Source organism: Rhea pennata, chromosome 20 (assembly GCF_028389875.1).
Source record: "Rhea pennata isolate bPtePen1 chromosome 20, bPtePen1.pri, whole genome shotgun sequence".
Taxonomy (NCBI): Eukaryota; Metazoa; Chordata; class Aves; order Rheiformes; family Rheidae; genus Rhea; species Rhea pennata.
The window spans coordinates 11,775,628-11,796,317 of record NC_084682.1 but is presented as its reverse complement, the minus strand read 5'-3'; the positions used below and the strand labels follow the sequence as shown (position 1 = coordinate 11,796,317).

At 63.4% G+C, this 20,690-nt stretch overlaps 1 protein-coding gene across 1 annotated transcript; it reads left to right on the top strand.

The window, feature by feature from the left end:
• The first annotated feature begins 51 nt into the window (after positions 1-51).
• LIMK1 (LIM domain kinase 1) lies at positions 52-16,449 on the top strand. Its single transcript, XM_062592294.1, has 16 exons — positions 52-159; positions 3,793-3,889; positions 9,377-9,515; positions 10,360-10,469; positions 10,584-10,790; positions 11,457-11,562; positions 11,654-11,838; positions 11,941-12,124; positions 12,441-12,527; positions 13,211-13,342; positions 13,519-13,578; positions 13,984-14,049; positions 14,182-14,338; positions 14,465-14,520; positions 14,607-14,764; positions 14,951-16,449. Exons 1-16 carry the CDS (start codon positions 102-104, stop codon positions 15,135-15,137), a joined length of 1,989 nt encoding a protein of 662 aa, XP_062448278.1. The 5' UTR covers positions 52-101; the 3' UTR covers positions 15,138-16,449.
• The last annotated feature ends 4,241 nt before the right edge of the window (positions 16,450-20,690 follow it).

Here is a 20,690-nt window from a genome sequence, read left to right as displayed (position 1 = left end):
CCCAGCCCCGCGCCCGCCCGCCCGCCCCGCGCCGCCGCCGGCCGTGCCCGCGGGAGCCGCAGCGGCGAGGGCCTGGCGCGGCGCCGGGCAGCGCGGCCTGCATGAGGTTGATGCTGCTCTGCTGCACCTGGAGGGACGAGCCTATGGGAGAGGACGAAGGTGCGTGACCCCGGCCAGGGCCCCGCGCCCCCCGCCCCGCGCCCCGGCCCGGCCCCCGCCGCCTGACTCAGCGCTTCCGCCGCCGCGGCCCGGCGGGGCCCTGCGCCCTCCGGCCCCGGCCGCCGCGGACCCCGGCCCGGCCCGCCGGCGCTCCGGGCCCTGCAACCCTCATCTAGCCTGCAGCCCCCCGCGCCCCCCCTGCAGCATGCAGCCCCCTGGGACCCCCTGCAGCTCCCCCATCCAGCCCGCAGACCGCCGCAGCCCCACATCCGCCCCTTGGGCCCCCTCATCCAGCCTGCAGCCCCATATCTTCCCCCTGCGCCCCTCATCCAGCCTGCATCCTCCCTGCAGTCCTGCATCCAGCCTGCATCCCCTCTGCAGCCCCACATCCTCCCTTGAGACCCCCATCCAGCCTGCATCCCCCCTGCACCCCTCTGCAACCCTCTTTCCAGCCTGCTTCCCCCCCGGGGACCTCTGCAGCCCTCCATCCAGCCTGCAGCCCCCCTATCCAGCCTGTGTCTCCCCTGGGACCTCCTGCAGCCCCCTCATCCAGCCTGCATCCTCCCTGCACCCGTCTGCAGCCCCCCATCTAGTCTACATCCCCCCCAGGACTCCCTGCAGCCCCTCATCCAGCCTGCAGCCCCTCTGTGACCCCTACAACCCCCCATCCAGCCTTAAGCCCCCTGTGACCCCCTGTAGCCCCTGATCCAGCCATCATCACCCTGCAGCCCTCCCCCCATCCAGCCTGCATCCCCCTGTGCCCCCCTGCAGCCCTCCATCCAGCCTACATTGCTTCTGCAGCCCCACATCTGCCCCTTGGGCCCCCATCCAGCCTGTGTCTCCCCAGGATCCCCTGCAGCCCTCCCATCCCCCCTGCAACCCCATGCAGCCCCCTATCCAGCCTGCATCCCCCCCCTGCAACCTCTTGCAGCCCCCCATCCCTCCCTTTCGGCCCCCATCCAGCCTGCATCTCCTCAGCCCCCCGTTGGAACCCCCATCCCCCTGCATCCCCAATCCTCCTCCTTCGGCCCCCCTGTCCAGCCTGCAGCCACATTCCCCCCCTTGGGTCCCCCATCCAGTCTGTCTTTCCCCAAACCCTCACACCCTGCACCCCCAAATCCCTCTAGCACCCCGTCAAGCCTGCATCCCTCCTTGAACCTCCACACCCTCTCCCTGTACCCCTTCCTTCCCCCCACTGCTTCCCATCCTTCCCTGCACCCCCATGTAACTCGTATCCCCACATCTTTGTTGCACCCCATATCCAGCCTGTAATCTGGTCACCCCCTTCCCCCTTCCACAGCTCCTGCCTTGTACCCCCACATTCACCCTGTAAACCACTCACCTCCTTCCTTCCTTGTGCCCTTCTTTAACTCGTGCCTCTATGTCTTCCTTGCACCCCGGTGTCCTCCTGCATCTCTAACTTTCCCTCCCACATCCTCCTGCACCTCATATCCAACTTATATCCCTCCCTGTACCCCCACATGCTCTTGCAGCCCCGCATCCTTCCTGCACCTCACACCTAACCTGCCTCCCCCTGCATCCCCACATCTTCTGCACCCCATCCAACTTCTGTTCCCTGCACCCTCTCTGAACTCGTCTCCCTGTATCCATGCCTGCACCCCTATCCAACCTGGCTCCCCTTTGGCCCTCTCTGCTCTCCCGCTGCCTCTGCAGCCATGCTGCATCTCTCCCTAGCTGTACCCCGAATCGCCTGCATGCCCCCTACACCCCTTTCTGTCCTGCAGTCCCCATCCCTCTTGCATCCTCTCTGCCTGTGCATGCCCAGAACCTGCCTGCCATACAGCTCTCTGGTCCAGCACCCTTCCTGCACCTCTAGTGCTCCCCTGGACCTTCCTCTACCATCACATTCCCCAGCATCGTCTGCATCCCTACATGTATCCTGTTCCGCTCCTGCACCCCGTCAGTCCTGCACCCACCACTTCCCTCTAGCACCTCTGTATCCTATGTCCCCCTACATCCATCCTGCACCCTCTTGTGTCCCTGCACATATCCTTCATCCTCCTGCATCCGTCCTGCGCCCCTAGTGCCTCCACAACCATCATGCACCCCATCCGTTCTGCAGCCTTCTGTATCCCTGCACCATTCCTGCACCCCATCTGTCCTGCATGCATCCTAGTTCCCCTTGCATCTGTCCTGCACCCCTCTGTACCCCTGCATACATCCTGTCTTTCACCCTGCATCATTCTTACACACTCCCTTCCATCCTGCATCCCTTCACCTCCCACTCACACCTTCTGCATCCATCCTGCACCCCAACGTATACCCCCACATCCCTCCCCATCTGCACACCTGCTGCACTGCAGGATACAGGCACCTCCTGTATCCCCAGTGTCTCTTTGCACCCCAAACATTTGTCTTGCACCTCTGTATCTCCCTGCACCCCCATATCACCCCTGTATCCCTTCCAGAGGCCTCCTTGCCCCAGGTCGCTGCTGCACCTCCACACCGCGGCCAAACCTCCACTCCTGCATCTCCCTTGCATCCCCCCAGACACCCCGACCTGCCTGCCCTCTGGGCTCTCTGCACCCTCATGTGCACCTCCTAACCCCTGTGTCACCCATGCACCTCTGCACCGCCCATGTCCCCTTGTATCCCGCACACACCTCCTGCACCACAGGACGCTCCTTGTACCCCCTGTTACCTCCTGTACCCCCAGCATCGTGCTCCCAAGCCTCCTGCGCTTCTCTCTGTACCCCCTGTGCTCCTCTATACTGCCCTTCCCCGCTCCACTGTGCCCTCCATGTCCCCACTTCCCCTTGCACCACCAGCCCTGGGCACTTGGCTGCCACCCATATCCCACTGCACACTTGCATTGCCACCATGGGTACCTCAACATCCCCCCGTGCCCCCTGCGCCATGGGCCCTGGGCGCTTACATGCCCTGTATTTCCCCATGCTGCCAGCCACACACAGTCCTGCAAGCCCCAACACCCCCCCCCCCCAAAAAAAAATTCTCCCTGCACTCCCTCTGTCCTTACTCTGCTGCTGCTGGACACAGGCTGCTGGACATCCTCACGGACATCCCCTTGCACAATCACACCCCACCTCCTGGACCCCCTCGCACAACTAGACTCACACACCTGGACATCTCTGTGTCTCCCTGCACCCCCAACACCCACCCCGTATCCTACTGGCATCCCCCCATGGCTGGCCACAGGCACCCTGGTAACACCCCATAACCCTTGCACCATGCCAGCAGCCAAGGGCACCCAGATACCTCTGCACCCCATATCCACCCCACAACCATCCCACCTCCCCCACCCTGTGCCACAAGTACCCGCAGCCACCCTGTTGGGCTGCACCGGACTGAGCCCCTGTCCCATTCCTACTCTGTGCCGGCACTGGGGACGTGAGCGCAGTGACCCTGTCCCTGTTATGTAAAGCCCAGGGATCGATAGAGCAGGAGCTGGCAGAGGCCCTGGGGTGCTGGCGAGGACTCAGCACCCACGGGGCAGAGGGGGATACTGCATGACGCCAGGAACTGGTGCTTAATCCCTGAGACTTGAGTGCTCTGGGGCCCATTGAGCCCTGCTGCCCTGACGCCTCTGCGCTGGTGGGGAGGGTTGGGGCAGGCTGCAGGCGGTGACAGCCCCACCGTCCTCCGCTCTTCCAGGGACCGACCTGCCTGTATGTGCGAGCTGCAGCCACGGTATCTACGATGGGCAGTACCTCCAGGCCCTGAACGCGGACTGGCACGCCGACTGCTTCAGGTAGGAGCTCGGGCAACTGCGAGCGCCGCGTCCCGAGGGCGGCCGCCTCCGCCACCTTGCTGTCCAGGGCAGTCCCCTGGCCAGGCCTGGCCCAAGCAGCGTGCACGGCACACGCCTGCCGCAGACGGGCTTCCCGGGCCGCCTGTGAGCCCCTGTGCGTGGTGTACGTGCTTCCCAGGGCGTGCGTGCGTGTGCAGCCACGTGCATGCACAGGTCAAGGTGAAAACGCAGCCCCGCGTGCGTGGACCTTGTGTAAGCGGATGCACGTGTGCGCAGCCGGACCGGGCGAACGTGCACAGATACTGGTGCTCCTGATCTCCAAAGAGCACACGTGATCCTGCAGATCTTGCTGAGCGGCAGAGGGGCACGAGCCCAGGCCAGAGCACGTGTGTGCCGGGCTGTGGGTCCCTTGGCGGGTGGGAGTCCTGAGGGCAAGCCTGGGGGAGCCCTGCCGAGCCTCTGTGCTCTGCCCCGGTCCATCACCACCTCCCTTCTTGTTCCTTTCCCTTTTCAGTCCTGGCTCTGCCTCTCCAGACTGCTCCGCTCCATCCCGCAGGCAGTGTGTCCCTGGAGAGGGTATCTGCAGCTTACTGGGAGGTGGCACGGGGGTCCCTGTCTGGGGACAGCGTGGAGGTGCTCAGGGGGGCTGCACCCAGCCTTGGTGCCTGCAGGATGCCAGAGCATCTCGAGGACTTTTTCAACACCGCGAGTCTTGTGCTGGGGCCTGGCCGGTGAGACCCTCGGGGTGCTGCTAGGCTTCTGGGGGTCCCCACGTCTGCCTGGGGAGCAGCGGGGGAAAGGTGGCTGCCCGATGCCGCGGCCGCCGGCTCTGCCGCACAGCTCCCGGCGCTCCGGCAGCCATTAATAGCAGCAGCAGCAGCAGCAGCAGCTGGAGAGCCCGTGAGCGGGGCCATCTGCTCTTCATTAGCCGCCAGCCCGCTGAGCGGGGCTGGGGAGGAGGGGGGCGCGCTTCCCAGCCCTGGGGCTCCCCCGGGAAGGCTGGAGCCGGCAGGCAATCGCGCTGAATCCCAGGCCGGACGAGGTGAGCTGCCGCACCGGGCAGGGTGGCCTGCAGGGACCGCCGGGGACGCGGCAGGCTGTGCCCACCCGAGGCCGCGCGGCTCCGGCCGTCGCCCCACGGGGGGGCCCTTCCCTTCCCTCCCCGCCGGCGCCGAGGACGCAGACGGCCGCGCAGGTGGGCGTTGGTGAGCCTGGGAGCCGGGGCTGCGCTGCTGCCGGCTCCCAGGGCTGATGTCACCCGGCTCCGGTCCCTCCCTGCTTCCTCTTTCTCGCGCACTCTCCCAGCGGCCGGGGCTGAGCGAGAGGCAGGAGGCCCCGGCGGTGCACGGCCCCGGCCGGCCGGAGATGCCCTGGGGCTGGGGGTGCTGAGCGCTGCGGGCTGGCGAGGGGCAGCGCCCACCAGCTCGGAGGATGCTGGCGTCTGTGCTGAAGAGGAGCCGTTTCCGAAGCGCTGGAGCTAAGTAAGCAGGAAATTGAGCTGGGCGCTGCGCTCATCCGTGGATGCGCTGCCGGGGCAGCGGGCCGGGCTGGCTGCTGGGCTTGGGGGACCCCGGGTGCTCTACCTCGCCCCTGGGTGCTCTGCCTCCCCTCCGCTGGTCGGCGGGGACGGCCATCAGGATGGAGCGAAACCAGCCCTGCAGCGGCTGCAGCTGGATCTGGCTGCTGCTCCCAGCGCTCCCAGGGGAGATGGGCTTCCGGCAGCCCTTTGCCCGCTGCATCCTTTGCTGGGGAGCAGCGGGGTGCTTCGCGGAGGACGTGCGAATGCCTTTCTCCCCGTTGTGGCCTCGAGGAGGGCAGTGCCTGCCGCGAGCGTGCAGGCGGCCAGGCAGGGCCGCACGGCTGCGAGTGAACGTGCGTGCTGCAGGTGAGCCAGGGACACGCACCCGTGTCTGCACGACCACCAGTGAAGGGACGTTGCCAGACGGCAGGGGCGGTCTGGCTCCCGCCCACGTCACCCTGCCGTGGGGAAGTTGAGGCACGGGGAAGTGTGTGCTCTTGGGGGGGAACTGCTGCGCTGCGGCAGCGGCAGTAGTGGAAGTGAGTGTGGGCAGAGGCTGCAGCCCTCTGACTCAGCCCTGTTCCCCAGCCTCGGGACTGTGGGCACAGAGGACTCTGCCAGGCGGACGGGAAAGGGCAGTGAGTCACCGTGGGCAGAGGAGGAGGTGGAGATGTGCCGTCCACCCGGGCTGGTGGCAGCGTGTGGGTGCACAGGCAGTGGCGCCCGGCTGGAGGTGTGCAAGGCTGCAAGCGTAGTCTTGGGGCCCTGAGGGGTGTGCAGCAGGCCTGTGTGAGAGCGAGCGTGCACTGGTGGCACGCTGCGTGCTGCAAGCTTGTGCACGGGCAGGTGCATGCAGTGGGGGTGCGGGAGCTTGCAAGGATGTGTGTGTGGGGGGGGGGAGGAGGAGTGCTGCGGCAAGCCATTGGGTGCCCAGGAGGCAACACGCGTGGGCGGCGGCGCGCGGCGTGGGGAGGGGGCGCGCGGACGGGGCGGTGTGCGCGTGCGCGGCGCGGCCGCCCTGTCCAGGGTGCTGGTGCGGCGGCCCCGGCAGGGCGGGGGTTAAGGGGCGGGGCGCGGAGGGGGGCGGGGCGCGGGGCGGGGTGCGGCGCCGCCGCCGCTCCCCATTGGCCCGCGCCTTCCCGGGAGGGTTTGAGCAGCGCATTCGGGCGGCGGACTCCTCGCGCGGTGACGTCATGGGGAGGGGGGAAATTCCGTGCCGTGACGTCATTCCCCATCGGTAATGCCACTGGCGTGCCGCGGCAGCCCCGATGAAGGGGGGAGAGGGGACTGCGGCACGGCACTGCACCGCCCCCCATTGCACTGCACTTCCCCGTGCCCTCCTCCACGGCACTGCACTGCACCTCCCTGCGCCCCCCCCATTGCACTGCACCCCCTATTGCACTGCATCTCCCCGCACCCCCCATTGCACTGCACTGCCCCACACCCCCCATTGCACTACACCACCCCCCATTGCACTGCATCTCCCCACACCCCTCCATTTCACTGCACTGCCTGCCGTTGCACTGCACCTCCCCATTGCACTGCACCTCCCTGTGCCCCTGTTGCACTGCACCTTCCCATGCCCCCTCATTGCACTGCACCTCCCTGCGTCCCCCCATTGCACTGCACCCCCATTGCACTGTGTCTCCCTGTGCCCCCCCATTGCACTGCACTGCTCCACACCCCTCCATTTCACTGCACCGCCCCCCATTGCACTGCATCTCCCTGCGCCCCTCCATTTCACTGCACCGCCCCCCATTGCACTGCACCTCCCTGCACCCCCATTGCACTGCAACACCCCCCATTTCGCTGCACCTCTCTGCGCCCTCCCCATTGCACTGGACCCCCATTGCACCCCATTGCACAGCCCCTGCACCCTTCACCCACTGCACCTTGCTGTGCCTCCCTATTGCACTGCACCTCCCTGTGCACCCCATTGCACCTCCCCGTGCATTCCCTGCCCTGGACCCTCCATCGTATCTCCTTATGGACCCCATTGCACAACCCCTACGCTGCCCCCCCTCACTGCACCTCCCCATGTACTCCATAGCAGAGCCCTCTGCACCCCCCCCACTGTGCCTCCCTATGCGCTCACATTGCACAGCCCCTGCAACCCCTGCACTGCGTCTCCCCCTGCACCCCCCCACTGCACCTCCCTGTGTACCCCCCACACCTCCCTGTACAGCCCCTGCATGCCCTGCACTGCACCCCCCCACTGCGCCTCCCTGTGTACCCCCCCACCTCCCTATACAACCCCTGCATGCCCCACACTGCACCCCCCACTGCGCCTCCCTGTGTACCCCCCCACACCTTCCTATACAGCCCCTGCATGCCCCGCACTGCACCCCACCACTGCACCTTCCTGTGTACCCCCCCACACACCTCCCTGTACAGCCCCTGCATACCCTGCACTGCACCCCCCACTGCACATCCCTGTGTACCCCCCTGCACCCCCTCGCACAGCCCCTGCATGCCCTGCACTGCACCCCCCACTGCACCTCCCTGTGTACCCCCCCACCTCCCTGTACAGCCCCTGCATGCCCCGCACTGCACCCCCCACTGCACCTCCCTGTGTACCCCCCCGCACCCCCTCACACAGCCTCTGCATGCCCTGCACTGCACCTCCACTGCGCCTCACTGTGCACCTCCACTGCACAGCCTCGTGCTCACCCCGCACCATATCCTCCACTGCATCGCCCCATGGACCCCCCTGCACCACCTTGTTCATCTCCCCATCGCACAGCCCCCTGCATCCCCTGCCCTGTGCCCGTGCGTTGCCCGGGCTGGGCATTGCACGTGCCTCACGTGTGTAATCTGTGTGCACACTCCCCTCCTGCCCCTTCCTTGACTCACTCCTCCTCGCACTTGTCCTACCTCTCCCAGCTCCCCGAACCCCGCTCCGTGCCCTTCTCGGGCCTCGCTCGGGGCAGAGCACTTCCCTGCATCACCCCACCCTGCGCAGCCCCGTGCATCCGTCCTTGCTACCATTCGGGCTCTCCCTGACGCAATTCACTTTCCGTCCTGCCCGTGACACGCAGCCTGCGCCCGTAACGTGGCCTTGCACCCTGTACCCCGCTCGCCCTGCTCGCAGCCCTGCAGCTCCCTGCCTGCCCACCCCACGCTGACCGGGCCCAGCTTGGGCTCTGAGGCTGCGTGCTTCCCCCAGCAGTGCCCTGTGGTCTGTGGGCATCCTGCTCCCCCCCCGCCTCCCCCTTGCACTCCACACGTCAGGGTGGAGGGATGTCTCCCCCGTGGGGCTGGAGCAGCCCGCCGTGCCGAGAACTGGGGGCTGGTTGTGGCTAAGCCCGCGGCTGGCTATAAATAGGGGCTGCGAGCTGTACGGGGGCGTATGGGCTGAGAGCGTGGTGTGACTCACTGCTGGTGCCGCGCACGGCTTTGCAGCCCATGAGCCCTGCTGGACTCCTCCAGCTAGCCAGCAGGACCCCAGGGGCCACCAAATGGCTGTGGTGGGCTGCGTCTGGATCAGGGTGGGAGCACAGAGCCACCCAGACTGCTCGGGGGGCTTGCGAACCCTGCGTGGGCAGCACAGGTGGGATTTGCTTGTCCTCCAGGGCTGAGTCCATGTCTGCGCCGGGCTGGCACATCCCTGCCCGTGTCTGTGCCGGGCTGGCGTGCTCCTCCATGTGTCCTTCCCCACATCTGTGCCAGCTCGGACCATCGCTTCTCGCCCGTGCTGGACCAGCTCATCCCTCTGGGCGCCAGCACCAGGCTGACGTGTTTGTGCCAGACTGGTGGGCCCCTCCATGCATGCTTGGCCTGCGTGTCCCCTGCCCAGCTGGCACGTCCACCCACGTGGACGTCCCTGCACCATCCAGCCCAGCGGAGGTGCCAGGCTTGGAGGGGGCAATACTCTCTGTCCAAGCTGGGGTGGCAGAGGGGCTCCAGCAGTGCCGTGGGACCGGTGTCCCTGCCCGCCCATGCCCAGCGCCGGTTCTCCCGTGCCACAGGTGCTGCGAGTGCGGGGCCTCGCTGTCCCACCAGTACTACGAGAAGGATGGACGCCTGTACTGCAAGAAGGACTACTGGGCTCGCTTCGGGGAGCTGTGCCACGGCTGCTCCGAGCAGATCACCAAGGGGCTGGTCATGGTACGCGCGCAGGGGCCGGCCGCGCTCGAGGCGAGCAGGCTGCGGGGTTCCCCCGGGTGGGCGGCGAGCCCGCCGCGGCCGGTCCCCGCGGGAGCGTTGCTCCGCGCCGTGACTCACGGCTGAGCTCACAGGAAAGGGGCCGAGCCGGAGAGGGGCGCGCGACAGCGGTCCCCGCGCAGCCCAGTCACGGGGCCGCGGCGGGGAAGTCGCACGGACGGGGGCCGGTCCCGCGCGGCGACTCAGGTACGGGCCCACGGGGCGGCTATGGGGCATCCGCGGCGTTTTGGGGGTCGGGGACTCCCGGCAGAGCGCAGACCAGTCTGTCGCCGGAGGCGCCACCGGTGCGGCCGCCTGTCAGCCCCAACTTCGCAGCCGCTTCCTTCCCCTCCTCCCCTGCGTGTCAGCAGGAGCAAAGCGGGTTTGCAGCAGCCGAGTTGCCTTTCGCTCGCTGGCCCCTTTCGCTTGAGTTTTTGTGGCCTCTGCGTTTCCCCTTTTGCTTCTTCAGCGGGCTCAGCAGGCCCCGGGGAAGGGGGCCCAAAGCTTTGGTGCAGCAGGGAGGTGGAGCTGTCCCCGTGCTGGACCCAGCTGGTCAACGCGTCCCCCATCCCATGCCATCTGCCATGGCTCAGCCTGCCCTTACCTCCGCCCCAGTTTCATCCCCAGCACTGGCTGATTCCCCTGAGAACTGAGACCCCTGGGCAAACCTCCTTGGAGTAGAGTCCTTCCACCACCGGGCATGAATGCTGCCCCTCGCTCAGTGCCCCAAATGCCTGGGTTTGTAGGAGCTTTCACTCTTCTCTGCCCCTTGAAGCTTGCTTGTGAGGCTCACCGTGTCTTCCCACAGGTGGCCGGGGAGCAGAAGTACCACCCCGAATGCTTCAGCTGCCTCAACTGCCACGTGTTCATCGGGGACGGGGACACCTACGCGCTCGTGGAGCGCTCCAAGCTGTACTGGTACGTCGGCGCCCCGCTTGAGGCACTTCCCATGGGACGGATGGGTGCCCACTGATGCTCTGTTGTGTCTCCCTTTCCCTGCTCACCCAGTCCTCACCTCTCTTGGCCCTGCAGTGGGCACTGTTATTACCAGATGGTGGTGACGCCAGTCATCGAGCAGATCCTGCCAGACTCGCCAGGCTCCCGCATCCCGCACACCGTCACGCTCGTCTCCATCCCCGCCTGCTCCGATGGGAAGCGAGGGTTCTCCGTGTCCATTGACCAGCACTGCAGCTCGCAGGGCTGTGGCTCTGAGCACTCACACACTGTCCGCGTCCGAGAGTATGTACCATGTGTGATAACCTAGCCTTGGTGTTGTGTCCTCACTTCCCTTCTCAATCATGGTTGGCACCAAAGGGCTGGGGATTCCTGGGTCTGCCCTTGCCTTCCTGCTTGCAGGATCACCCCCACCCTGGTTTACTTCCCAGAGCCCTTCCAGGTGTGGATAGGTGAGGGATGGGGCTGATATGTCTCCATCTGCTGGGGGAAGCCTGTGGGTACTGTGCTGGCATGTCCCCATATGCTGGGGACGGTTTGTGAATGCCGTGCAAGTATGTCCCCATCTATTGGGGTGGCTTGTGGGTAATGTGCTGGTGTTCCTCTGTGGTACCATGTTGGCGTGTCTCCATATGCTTGTGATGGGTTTGTGGGTACTGTGCCAGCATGACTTCATCTGCATGGGGTAGCTCAAGGGTACTGTGCAAGTCTGTCCCCGTCTACCAGGGGTGACTCATGGGTATCATGCCTGCATGTCCTCATCCACCAGGGTGACTTGCGGGTTACATGCCAGTGTGTCCCTATTTGCTACAGTATCCTATTTGCCAAGGATGGCTCATGTATAATGTGCCGGTGTATGCCTACCGGCATGTCTCTAGCTGCTGGGCTGGCTCACGTGTGCTATCAGAGCCAGAGGGTCTGAACTCCCACCCTTGCGTGTTGACCCTGCAGAGTCGATCCAGATTGCATCAGCCCTGACATGAAGAACTCCATCCACGTGGGAGACCGTATCCTGGAGATCAACGGCACACCCATCGGGCACGTGCCCCTGGATGAGGTACTGCTCCCTCACCAGCACCCCCAGCTGGTTGTGGGCAAGCCCTCAGGGTCCCCCATGAGCCAGCCCCCAGCATCATCTGTGCCCCTAGATTGACCTGCTGATCCAGGAGACCAGCCGCCTCCTCCAGCTGACCATCGAGCATGACCCCCACGAGCCCCTGGCCCGTGAGTCAGCCCTGGAGTGCAGCCCGCTGTCTGACCTGCACAGTCCTCTGCGCTCCCCGGCCCTTACACCCTGTGGGGAGGCCAGCACCATGCGTCAGCGGGCAGTCATGTAAGGCTTGCACTTGCCCATGTTCCCTGTTGTGGGCTTGGGGTCCCTCCCTGGCCCTTGTCCCAGGCACCGACCTGACTCTGTGTGCAATTTTCCATGCAGGAGGAGTTGCAGCACGGACAAGTCACCTGCCTCTAGCTCTGTGGGCTCACCAGCTTCCCAGCGCAAGGACATCAGCCGTTCCGAGTCACTCCGCGTGGTCTCCCGCACGCACCGCATTTTCCGCCCCTCGGACTTGATCCATGGCGAGGTGCTGGGAAAGGGCTGCTTTGGCCAAGCCATCAAGGTGGGTCCTTGACCTGTCTGCCTCCAGCTTGGCTGCAGCAGGGATAGGTAGAATCGTCACCGTCTTGTCCCTTCTTCATTATCCCTGATCCTGAGGAGAGCCTTAACACTGCACCTCTTCCCCCCAAGCTCTGGTGGGAGACCCTACCTTCTCTTTGCAGCCTCTCATACATGAGGGTCTCAGTTCCCTGGGCACCATTGCAGGCAGAGGGTATGAGGGTAGCATCTCCCAGGCCTGGTGTATCCCTAGTGCTGGATCCATGGAGTTGGGGGTGGCCACTGCAAACCAGTGGCTCAATGCCTGCCCTCTCTGCTAGGTGACACATCGGGAGACGGGCGAGGTGATGGTCATGAAGGAACTGATCCGCTTTGACGAGGAGACGCAAAGGACCTTCCTCAAAGAGGTGAGTGTCCTGATTCTTTCCATAAGACTGATTGCCCTGGGTTGGTGGGACAAAGGATGGTATTGCCTTCCTCCAGGAGAAGGGGGGCTCCTTGGGAGCATAGCATGTGGTCAGTCCCCACAATGCTGGGTGGCTTTGCTGGGACAGGATGGGACAGGTCCTGGGCACAGCATATTGGTGATGCCAGGCAGCCTGGTGTTGACCAGCTGTCAGGAACTGACAGAGAAGATGTCTGTCCTAGAAGTGGGATTAAGAAGACTGTGTGGGGGTGGATGGTCGGGCAGCAATGTGAGCTCCCAGAGCTCAGGCAGCAAAGTGCCCATGGCGCCAGGAAAAGGAAGTATCAGGTAGCGAAAAGCTCCAGGAGCCCCCCTGAGTCAGCACGTTGAGGGAAGGTGAAGGGGAGACTTGATCCCACCATCAGAGACCTGCATAGGGAAGGGAAATTGAATAGCAGAGGAGAGACCTCCAGGCACAATGGACAAAGGGGCAATGAGACGAGGGAGTTGGAGGAAACGATGGAACCAATTAAAAATAAAAAACGGATCTGCCAACTTAAGTTGAGGGTGATTAACACAGGCAGCAGTCTGCCTGTTAGGGTGTAAGCATGCCTCTGTGAGCCTGGCTCAGGCCAGGGCAATCTGGTGAACCTGGATGGCCTAATTGGTGCGGTGATCTCACAGGTGAAGGTGATGCGTTGCTTGGAGCACCCTAATGTGCTGAAGTTCATCGGGGTGCTGTACAAGGAGAAGAGGCTCAACTTCATCACGGAGTACATCAAGGGGGGCACCTTGCGGAGCCTGATCAAGAGCATGGTGAGCACTGGACTGGAGACAGGTTTGGAGCTGCTCTCCAAACCCCTCCTGATGGCCCAGGTCAGAGCCCAGGGGCTGAGTGCGCCAGGCAGGTTGAGGCAAGGGGCACAGCCCTGGGCCAGTGTGGTGGGATCCCTTTCTTCTTCTCTGGCAAATTCTCCCCCTTCTGCCTACAGGACAGCCACTACCCATGGAGCCAGCGAGTCAGTTTTGCCAAGGACATTGCAGCTGGCATGGTCAGTGACAGGCAGGCCAGATGGGGGGCGTGGGGACACTGGGCATTGGCAGGGTGTGGTGTAGGTTTGGCAGGTGGTGATGGTACAGCGGGTCAGCAAACATTAACATGGCTGGGTAGGGGTGCCTGTGGGTGCAGAGGATGCATGCTCTGCATGGGACGTGTGGGTGTATGTGACAGGCTTGTGTGCCCTGGGCATGGGTGTGTTGGGCACAGCTAGATGGGTGTATTGGGTGCTACTGGGTAAGTTTGCTGGGTATACGTGTGCTGGGCATTGGAGGGATATGCTGAGTGCTGGATAGTGCATTGGGTACCTCTGGATGTGGGTAGCAGGCACTGGGCATGGGTGCCACTGGGCCTGGCTCTGGGCGCTGTCACCCTGTTCTCAGCCCATCTTTCCCCTCAGGCCTACCTCCACTCCATGAACATCATCCACCGCGACCTCAACTCTCACAACTGCCTAGTGCGGGAGGTAAGTCCTGCTGCGGCTACGCCCACTGCCCTAAACATGGGAGCAGAGCTGCCCGCTCCCCGCCAGCCTGGGTCAGAGTCTCAACCATGTTCACCTCACACCTCAGCCCTTCTCTATCTGTGTCCTGTCCAGAACAAGAGTGTAGTCGTGGCCGATTTTGGGCTGGCACGCCTCATGGTGGATGAGAAGAACCAGCCCGAGCATCTCAAGAACTTGAAGAAGCCGGACCGGAAGAAGCGCTACACGGTGGTGGGCAACCCCTACTGGATGGCCCCTGAAATGATCAATGGTGAGCATGGCCATGGTGCCCTGCAGCATGGGGGATGTGCCTGATTGGGGCCCTGTGCTAGGGCGGGGGCATGTAGTAGGGCAGGGACAGGGTGTGCAGCATGGCCCAACCCATCTCTCCCTGCAGGCCGGAGCTACGATGAGAAGGTGGACATCTTCTCCTTTGGCATTGTCCTGTGCGAGGTAAGTACCACTGGCAGCTCTGCTCCAGGGTCTTCGGTGATGCTCTGATCAGGCTGTGCCTTCTCCTCACTCCCACTCTCCCGCAGATCATCGGCCGAGTCAGCGCTGACCCCGACTACCTGCCCCGCACTACGGACTTTGGCCTCAATGTGAGGGGGTTCCTGGATCGCTACTGCCCTCCTGCCTGTCCCCCCAGCTTCTTCCCCATCTCTGTGTGCTGCTGTGACCTGGACCCTGAGAAGCGGTGAGCAGTTGAGCCCTTGCATCTCCCTGTCTGAGGACCGACGTGATTGTACTGTGGGCCGGTGCTGGGGCTGCTGACGTGGCCGGGGAAATGATATGGAGCTGGGGCTGTGTGTAGGATGGATGGGGCTGGCAGGGTGCTGAGCAGAGCTGGCTAGGAGCTGCCATCTCCCCCTCTCTTGCTTAGGCCATCCTTCAGCAAACTGGAGCAGTGGCTGGAAACCCTGCGCATGCATCTTGAGATCCACCTGCCGCTGAGCTCGCAGCTGGATCAACTCGAACGAGCCTTCTGGGAGACGTACCGGCGGGGCGAGAGTGGGCTGCCCACGCACCCTGAGGTCCCCGACAGAGCAGTGCACTCGCACGCCCTCTAAAACCGCACCGGTCCCTGGCGTGGGGACCCGAGCGCTCCTATCTCTTGGGGCCGCGCTCTCGCAGCGCGCAGGGAGCGCGGCGCCGAAGATGAGCATCTCTTCCTGCCTACCGATGGCCCCTGGGGCTGGGTCCCTGGGGCTCTCAGAAGGAGCAAGAGCCCTCATCTCGCCTTCTCTGCAAGGACTGGTTTCGTTGCTCCCCATCCTGTGTTTGCACCCCTTATCCCTGGGAGCTGGCTCTCCCCGTGCCCCAACGTCCCGCGGACCCCGTCTCCCTGCCCGTGTCCCCGCCGGATCCCTCGCGGGCGTCCGCTGGGGGCCCTTTGGACTGCACAGAACTGCACGTGGCCGGCGACCGGCCCGGTTTGTATATAGCCCCTGTACACAGCCCCCGCCGCCCGGAAAACACGGCGTGCCGGGAGCCAGAGAGCTGCCTGCAGCGCCGGCCCGCGGGGCCAGGGGGTGGAGGTGGGGGGCTGGAGCGCGGCCGTCGCCCCGTCCCCACGCTCGCTTTGTGACCGCACGGCCCCCCTCCACACACTCAGCACGCTCCGCGGGGCCCGGGGCTGCCCCGCGCGCCGGGGGTGCCCGGCCGCAGCGCCCGCACGAGTCCCGTGGGCTCCCCTGTACAGACCCGCCTCCCCTCGCAGTGGTGCCTTGGGTTTACGTGAACTTGCACTGCAACGCAATAGGGATCTCTCGTTTCGTTTGTGCGCGCTGCCGTCCGCCCCCAGCCCGGCGCCGGGCTGCACGCGCGTGCCCGTCTGTCCGTCCGTCCGTCCCGGCGTGCCTGGGGACAGCCTCGGAGCGGCACCGGTGCCTCGGCTGCGCCCTCTCGCCAGGCTGCTCCTGCCTGCCTCGTCCGTGCGCGAGCCGGGGCGCCGGGCCCCGGCCATCTGTCCTGTGCTCAGCCGGGTCCCCGGTGCGTCTCGCGGGGGGACGGGGCGCGAGGACACGTCCCGTCTTGGCTCCTTTCCCGTCCACCGCAGAAGCGCCGCCAGACGGCCCCGGGGCCCTGCTGGCTCTGCCTCGGCGGCTTTGCGCCGAGCGGTGCTTTCCATGCTCTTTATTCAGGTTCCATTTTCTGTAAGATATTTAAAGAGAAGAGTTTGTATTATTTTTTCATACGATTTAGAGTTTGCCATTTGTCACTGCCTCAGTTCTGCTTACCGAAGGGATGAAACTGTGAAGCGTCTCCGCGCACTTTTGCCCGGGAAGTAAAACGCGACGTCCTCCGTCGAGGCGGGAGGGAGAACTCGAAACTGTGATGTAGCCGAAGTCGTGAGTCAATAAATCCTTCCCCGCTCCGCTGCCCGGCCTGCTTGGGAATCGCTCGCTCCCGCTGGCCCTCGCGCGCCCGAGCGGCTCCGAGCGCGATGAGCTGGGCGAGATGGAGGCCCGCGCTCCGCGCTGGGGAGGTGGCGCTGATGGGGACGGTCCCCCTGGCTCTGGCGGTGCCTCGGTACCAGCGTCCGGGACAAAGAAATTCGAGCACAAACTCAGAAGCTGGGGGAGCTCGGCCTCAACCGTGGGGCTGCCCCGTCCCTGCCCTGGCCAGGAGGAGGCAAGAAAACGCACCATGGGCCACAGCCAGCCCGGACAGGTGCTGCCACCGAGCCACCTCCAAGCAAACCATGGCCTGGCAGAAGCCTGCTTGGGGCATGGCTGGACAGCCGAATGCCTCCCCTAGGGGCAGGTCAGCCCGTGGGGCAGACGGCCGGGCCCGGCCAGCGCACCTGGGGAGCAAGGGATTAGAAACGTGCAATGGGGATGGAGAAATGCCGCCAGCTCTAGCCGCTTTCCTTGCTGGCAGACTAGTAGTGCCTGTGGAGGGACAGGGCATTGCTGCCAGGGAAGCTGGGACGCTGCACACTGTGCTGAGGAAAGTCACGGCACCGTGGCCAGGTTCGCAGTGCAGCGTCTGGGCTCACACTGAGAAGTGACTCCCACCCCTCATTGCCTCGGGCTGCTGTCCCAAGCTGTCTTCCGCCAGGTATTCCTGCTGCTGTCCTGCTCCTTCAGGCTCAGTGCAGCACAACCTTCCCCCAGCAGTGAGGCTTGTGGATCCCAGCTCAGTAGGATGGGACTGTGGGGCAATGTAGGATGCTGAACTGCAGCCATCATGAGCAGCCAGATACGAGCCAAAGATTTCCTCAGAGCAGCTCCCATTCACCTCAGCAGGGCCAATCCCGTAGCATGGATAATCCCTTGCTAACTGGAGCTCTCCCCACCTGGGCTTCGCTGCTCTGATTGCTGCAGGCACAGCGTGGGGACAGGCAGATGGTGGAGCTGCATGGCCGAGGGCAGTGAGGAGAAGCTGTGTAGCCAAGCATGTCCAAAATCAAGGCTTGGCATGAATATAAGACTAAGTGACTACGTGCATGGGTAGGTATCATGCTTCCCACAGATGATCTAAGGACAATGAAGAGGCTAGTGCGTAACACAATGGTGGCCTGTGCATCCCTGTGTCCTTGTTGCCTTCCAGAAGCTAACAGAGGGACTTCTGATTGGCTTTGGCCTTTATCTGAGGAGACTAGAGGGCAGCAAAGCCAACAGGTATAGCTGTTTCCATGTTACACTCTCCCTAATGAGACCTCTCTTTAAAAAAGATTTGTTATCTGTGGGCACCAACTTGACAACTTGTGGCTGTAGCCCAAACAGCTGCCCTTGATATTAACTTTTGGTGGGCTTGAAGAGCCTTGTTTGCAGCCTACAGGGCTGTTTTAGGTTGGCCAGGAGGTGAAAGTGGTCTAATATAGCCTGCACCTGCCTGAAGAACACCTCCAGAGGTAGTGAAACTAAGTTATTCTGGAGCTGGAAAATAATAGAACAAAGGACATTTTTGGAAGTTTGGCAGGACAGTGGGAGAAACTTCTTGCCCAGAAGAGTTGTGTAGCCCTGGGACAGGTCCCTAGAGGTTGCGGGTGTCTGTTGTTGGAGGGTTTCAAGCCTTGTCTAGAGAAAGCCTTGACTGTGATGACTTGATATTAGGGCTTTTCTTGCTGCAAGTAGGAGGTGGGAGTGAGGCCCTGTGGAGGCTCTTTCCGCTAGCACTGGGCTGCTTTACAGCTAATGGGGCACCTCATTCACCTGGAGACAGCAGAGAGGTCCAACAAGCCAAAGCCAGGCAGTTCTCCAGGATGTCCACCTGACTGGGAAAGTGGTTGGGGAAAAAGAGCCAGAGGGGCAGCAGGAGGAGTCCCTGCAGGAACCCCAGGCCAGGCTGTGGAGCAGCTCCCAGTGGGCGTGGATCCTGGGAGGATCACATGGTGCTTGCCATTGCTGTGAGGGCTCTTTAGGAGCAGCTGCTCGTCATTCCTGGCCAGACTATGGGCTGTCTGATCTGGCCAAACAGGAGCCAAACACAAGCAGAGCTGTGCTCCCCGAGCCAGTCCCTTCAGCTTACCACCTGCCCCAAACCACTTCTTGGAAGGAAGTCCCAGCGGCAAAAGGACGGAAGGAACCCTGTTCCCTGTGTGATGACAGCACTGTGACATCGCAGTGTCCTTGGTGACATCAGCCCCATGTCAGGAGTTCTTTGCTCAGGGTGTAGGCAGGGAGGGTGTTCTGGACAGACACCTCCATAGGGACATCGGACCCCCAGGAGCCAGTGACAGAGGCATCACGGATGTGCTCTACCCAGAGAGGGAATGATTTTGGTCCTACAGCAGCGAAGGTCGGCTCTGTGAATGCCTTGGTCTGGCAGGGCAGTGAGATGGCCCCAATCCCCCTGCTCCGGCGAGTGAACAAGGCCCCACGGTCTGCTTCAGCTCAGCGAGGGAGCAAAGCTTCGCTGGCGGCAGTCCCTCAGCACGGCAGCAAGGCTCTCCAAAGCCCTTCAGCCCAGCAAGGCAGTGAGCGACCTGAGAGCCCTTCGCGCCAACAGGGCTGGGAGAAATCCCGGACCCCATCACCTCAGCAAGGGAACGAGCAACCTCAGAGTCCTTCATCCGCAGGAGGCCCAGAGACCTCCCGGAGTCTTTCCCCACACACGATAATGGAGCTGAGAAGTGGAAAGTGCCTGATGCAGCCAGGGAGGCTTGCAGTGACATCCAGCCACTTGCTGGTGGCCCTGCAGAAGACCCTTAATGCCCAGCAGGCAGAAAGCCAGGGGAGAGCCAGCAGTCGGCCAGAGACCAGACCAGGTTGGGGACCCCCAGCTCTAGAGGGCAGGAGTGCTGGCCAGCCGGCGAGCCTGCAGAAGAGCGAGTTGTCTCAGATCGAGCCAGGGTCCAGGAGCTCCCCTTCACAGGGCACTGAGCCAGCTCCACGGGGGACTGCCACAGTGCCCCACGACTCAGCCCCACCGCGGGTCCGGCGGCCCCACAAAACTGTCATCAACCCCAAGGAACAGGCGACCCAGACTGAGCCCATTGCAGAGGTTCCTTTGCCCCCCCGGACTGATGTGGGAACCCAGCTGCCAGCAGCCCGCTTGGCCCCCAAAGCTGCCCAGCGCTCTGACCGTGACCGGCGTGCCACATGCCAGGCTGCTGCAGCAGCCCCCAGGCGCTCTCCATCCCCACCAGCAGCTCATGGCCCAGTGCGCCCCAACATGGCCAAGCGTCCCAGCCCCACATCTGCCTCCAGTGCAAAGCCGCTCCATCGCCCCACACAGCACCCTGTAAGTGACTCTGGCTACCAGTGTATGTTGCACCAAACTGGGTGGCCCTCCCATGGGGCCACTTCCCCCCTTGAGCCACGTCTCCCCATGGCCAGCGTCACTTCCCATGTCTCCTTGCCCTTGTCAGAGCCGGTGGCAGCCCGGTATGGGTCCTTCCCCCACCAGCCTGTAGCAACCACTTTGTCCCCTCTGGACCCAAGTGCCAGGGGTTTGCCAATGTACAGAGCTTCAGCCCATCCAGAGGATGAGTCTGAGTACCGCTGTGCACTCCACCAAACAGCAGAGAGGATGCAGAGAGCCATGGGGTCCATGGAGGCAGACTTGTCCCACCGAAGCTCACTCCTCCCAGCACCGGTGTGTCCCTCCAGGTCACAACCTCTTGCCAAAGACAAGTGCACCCAGACCAAATTTGTGCCTATGCTTCTGCGCCATGCTGAGAGCCACCCCAAGGATGCACATGTCACCTACTCCTGCCAGAACCCAGTGCTTCCCCAGCCTGAGTTTGTCTCCAGGGATTTACCTGCCAGGGCTTTGCCCAAGCTTGGCCCCGACTCAGCTTGGTGGGCTTTGCTTGAGCCAGACACAGAGTATATGGAGAACCAGGTGCCCACACACTTTGAGTCTTCAGTGACAGGCAGCAAGCCAAGCACTGCTGAAACCTTCTCTTTGGAGACGGACATGTTCATAGAGGTTGTGGCCAAAGGCACTGCTGGCCCCAGCAAAGATGTGGACAAGCCAATGTCACTTGGCAGAGCATCTGCCACCATCCTCCTGCACGAGGTGAAGTCTGAGAGCTTCAGCTCCAGCTGTGAAGAAGAGATGGTCAAGCCAGCCATGGAGACAACAGCCACCAGATTTAGCGCTTTTTTTGTGGGTAAGTTTGGCCAGTTGACTAAACTCATCGGGGCTTGCCTGGTTGTATGGATAGGTGT

Bases quoted from the DNA above. Each gene is read 5' to 3' on its own strand.
- LIMK1 (XM_062592294.1), top strand. From the start codon at position 102: ATGAGGTTGATGCTGCTCTGCTGCACCTGGAGGGACGAGCCTATGGGA. The intron at 11,563-11,653 runs GTACTGCTCCCT...CTGTGCCCCTAG, and splicing joins GGCACGTGCCCCTGGATGAG to ATTGACCTGCTGATCCAGGA. The intron at 11,839-11,940 runs GTAAGGCTTGCA...TTTTCCATGCAG, and splicing joins ATGCGTCAGCGGGCAGTCAT to GAGGAGTTGCAGCACGGACA.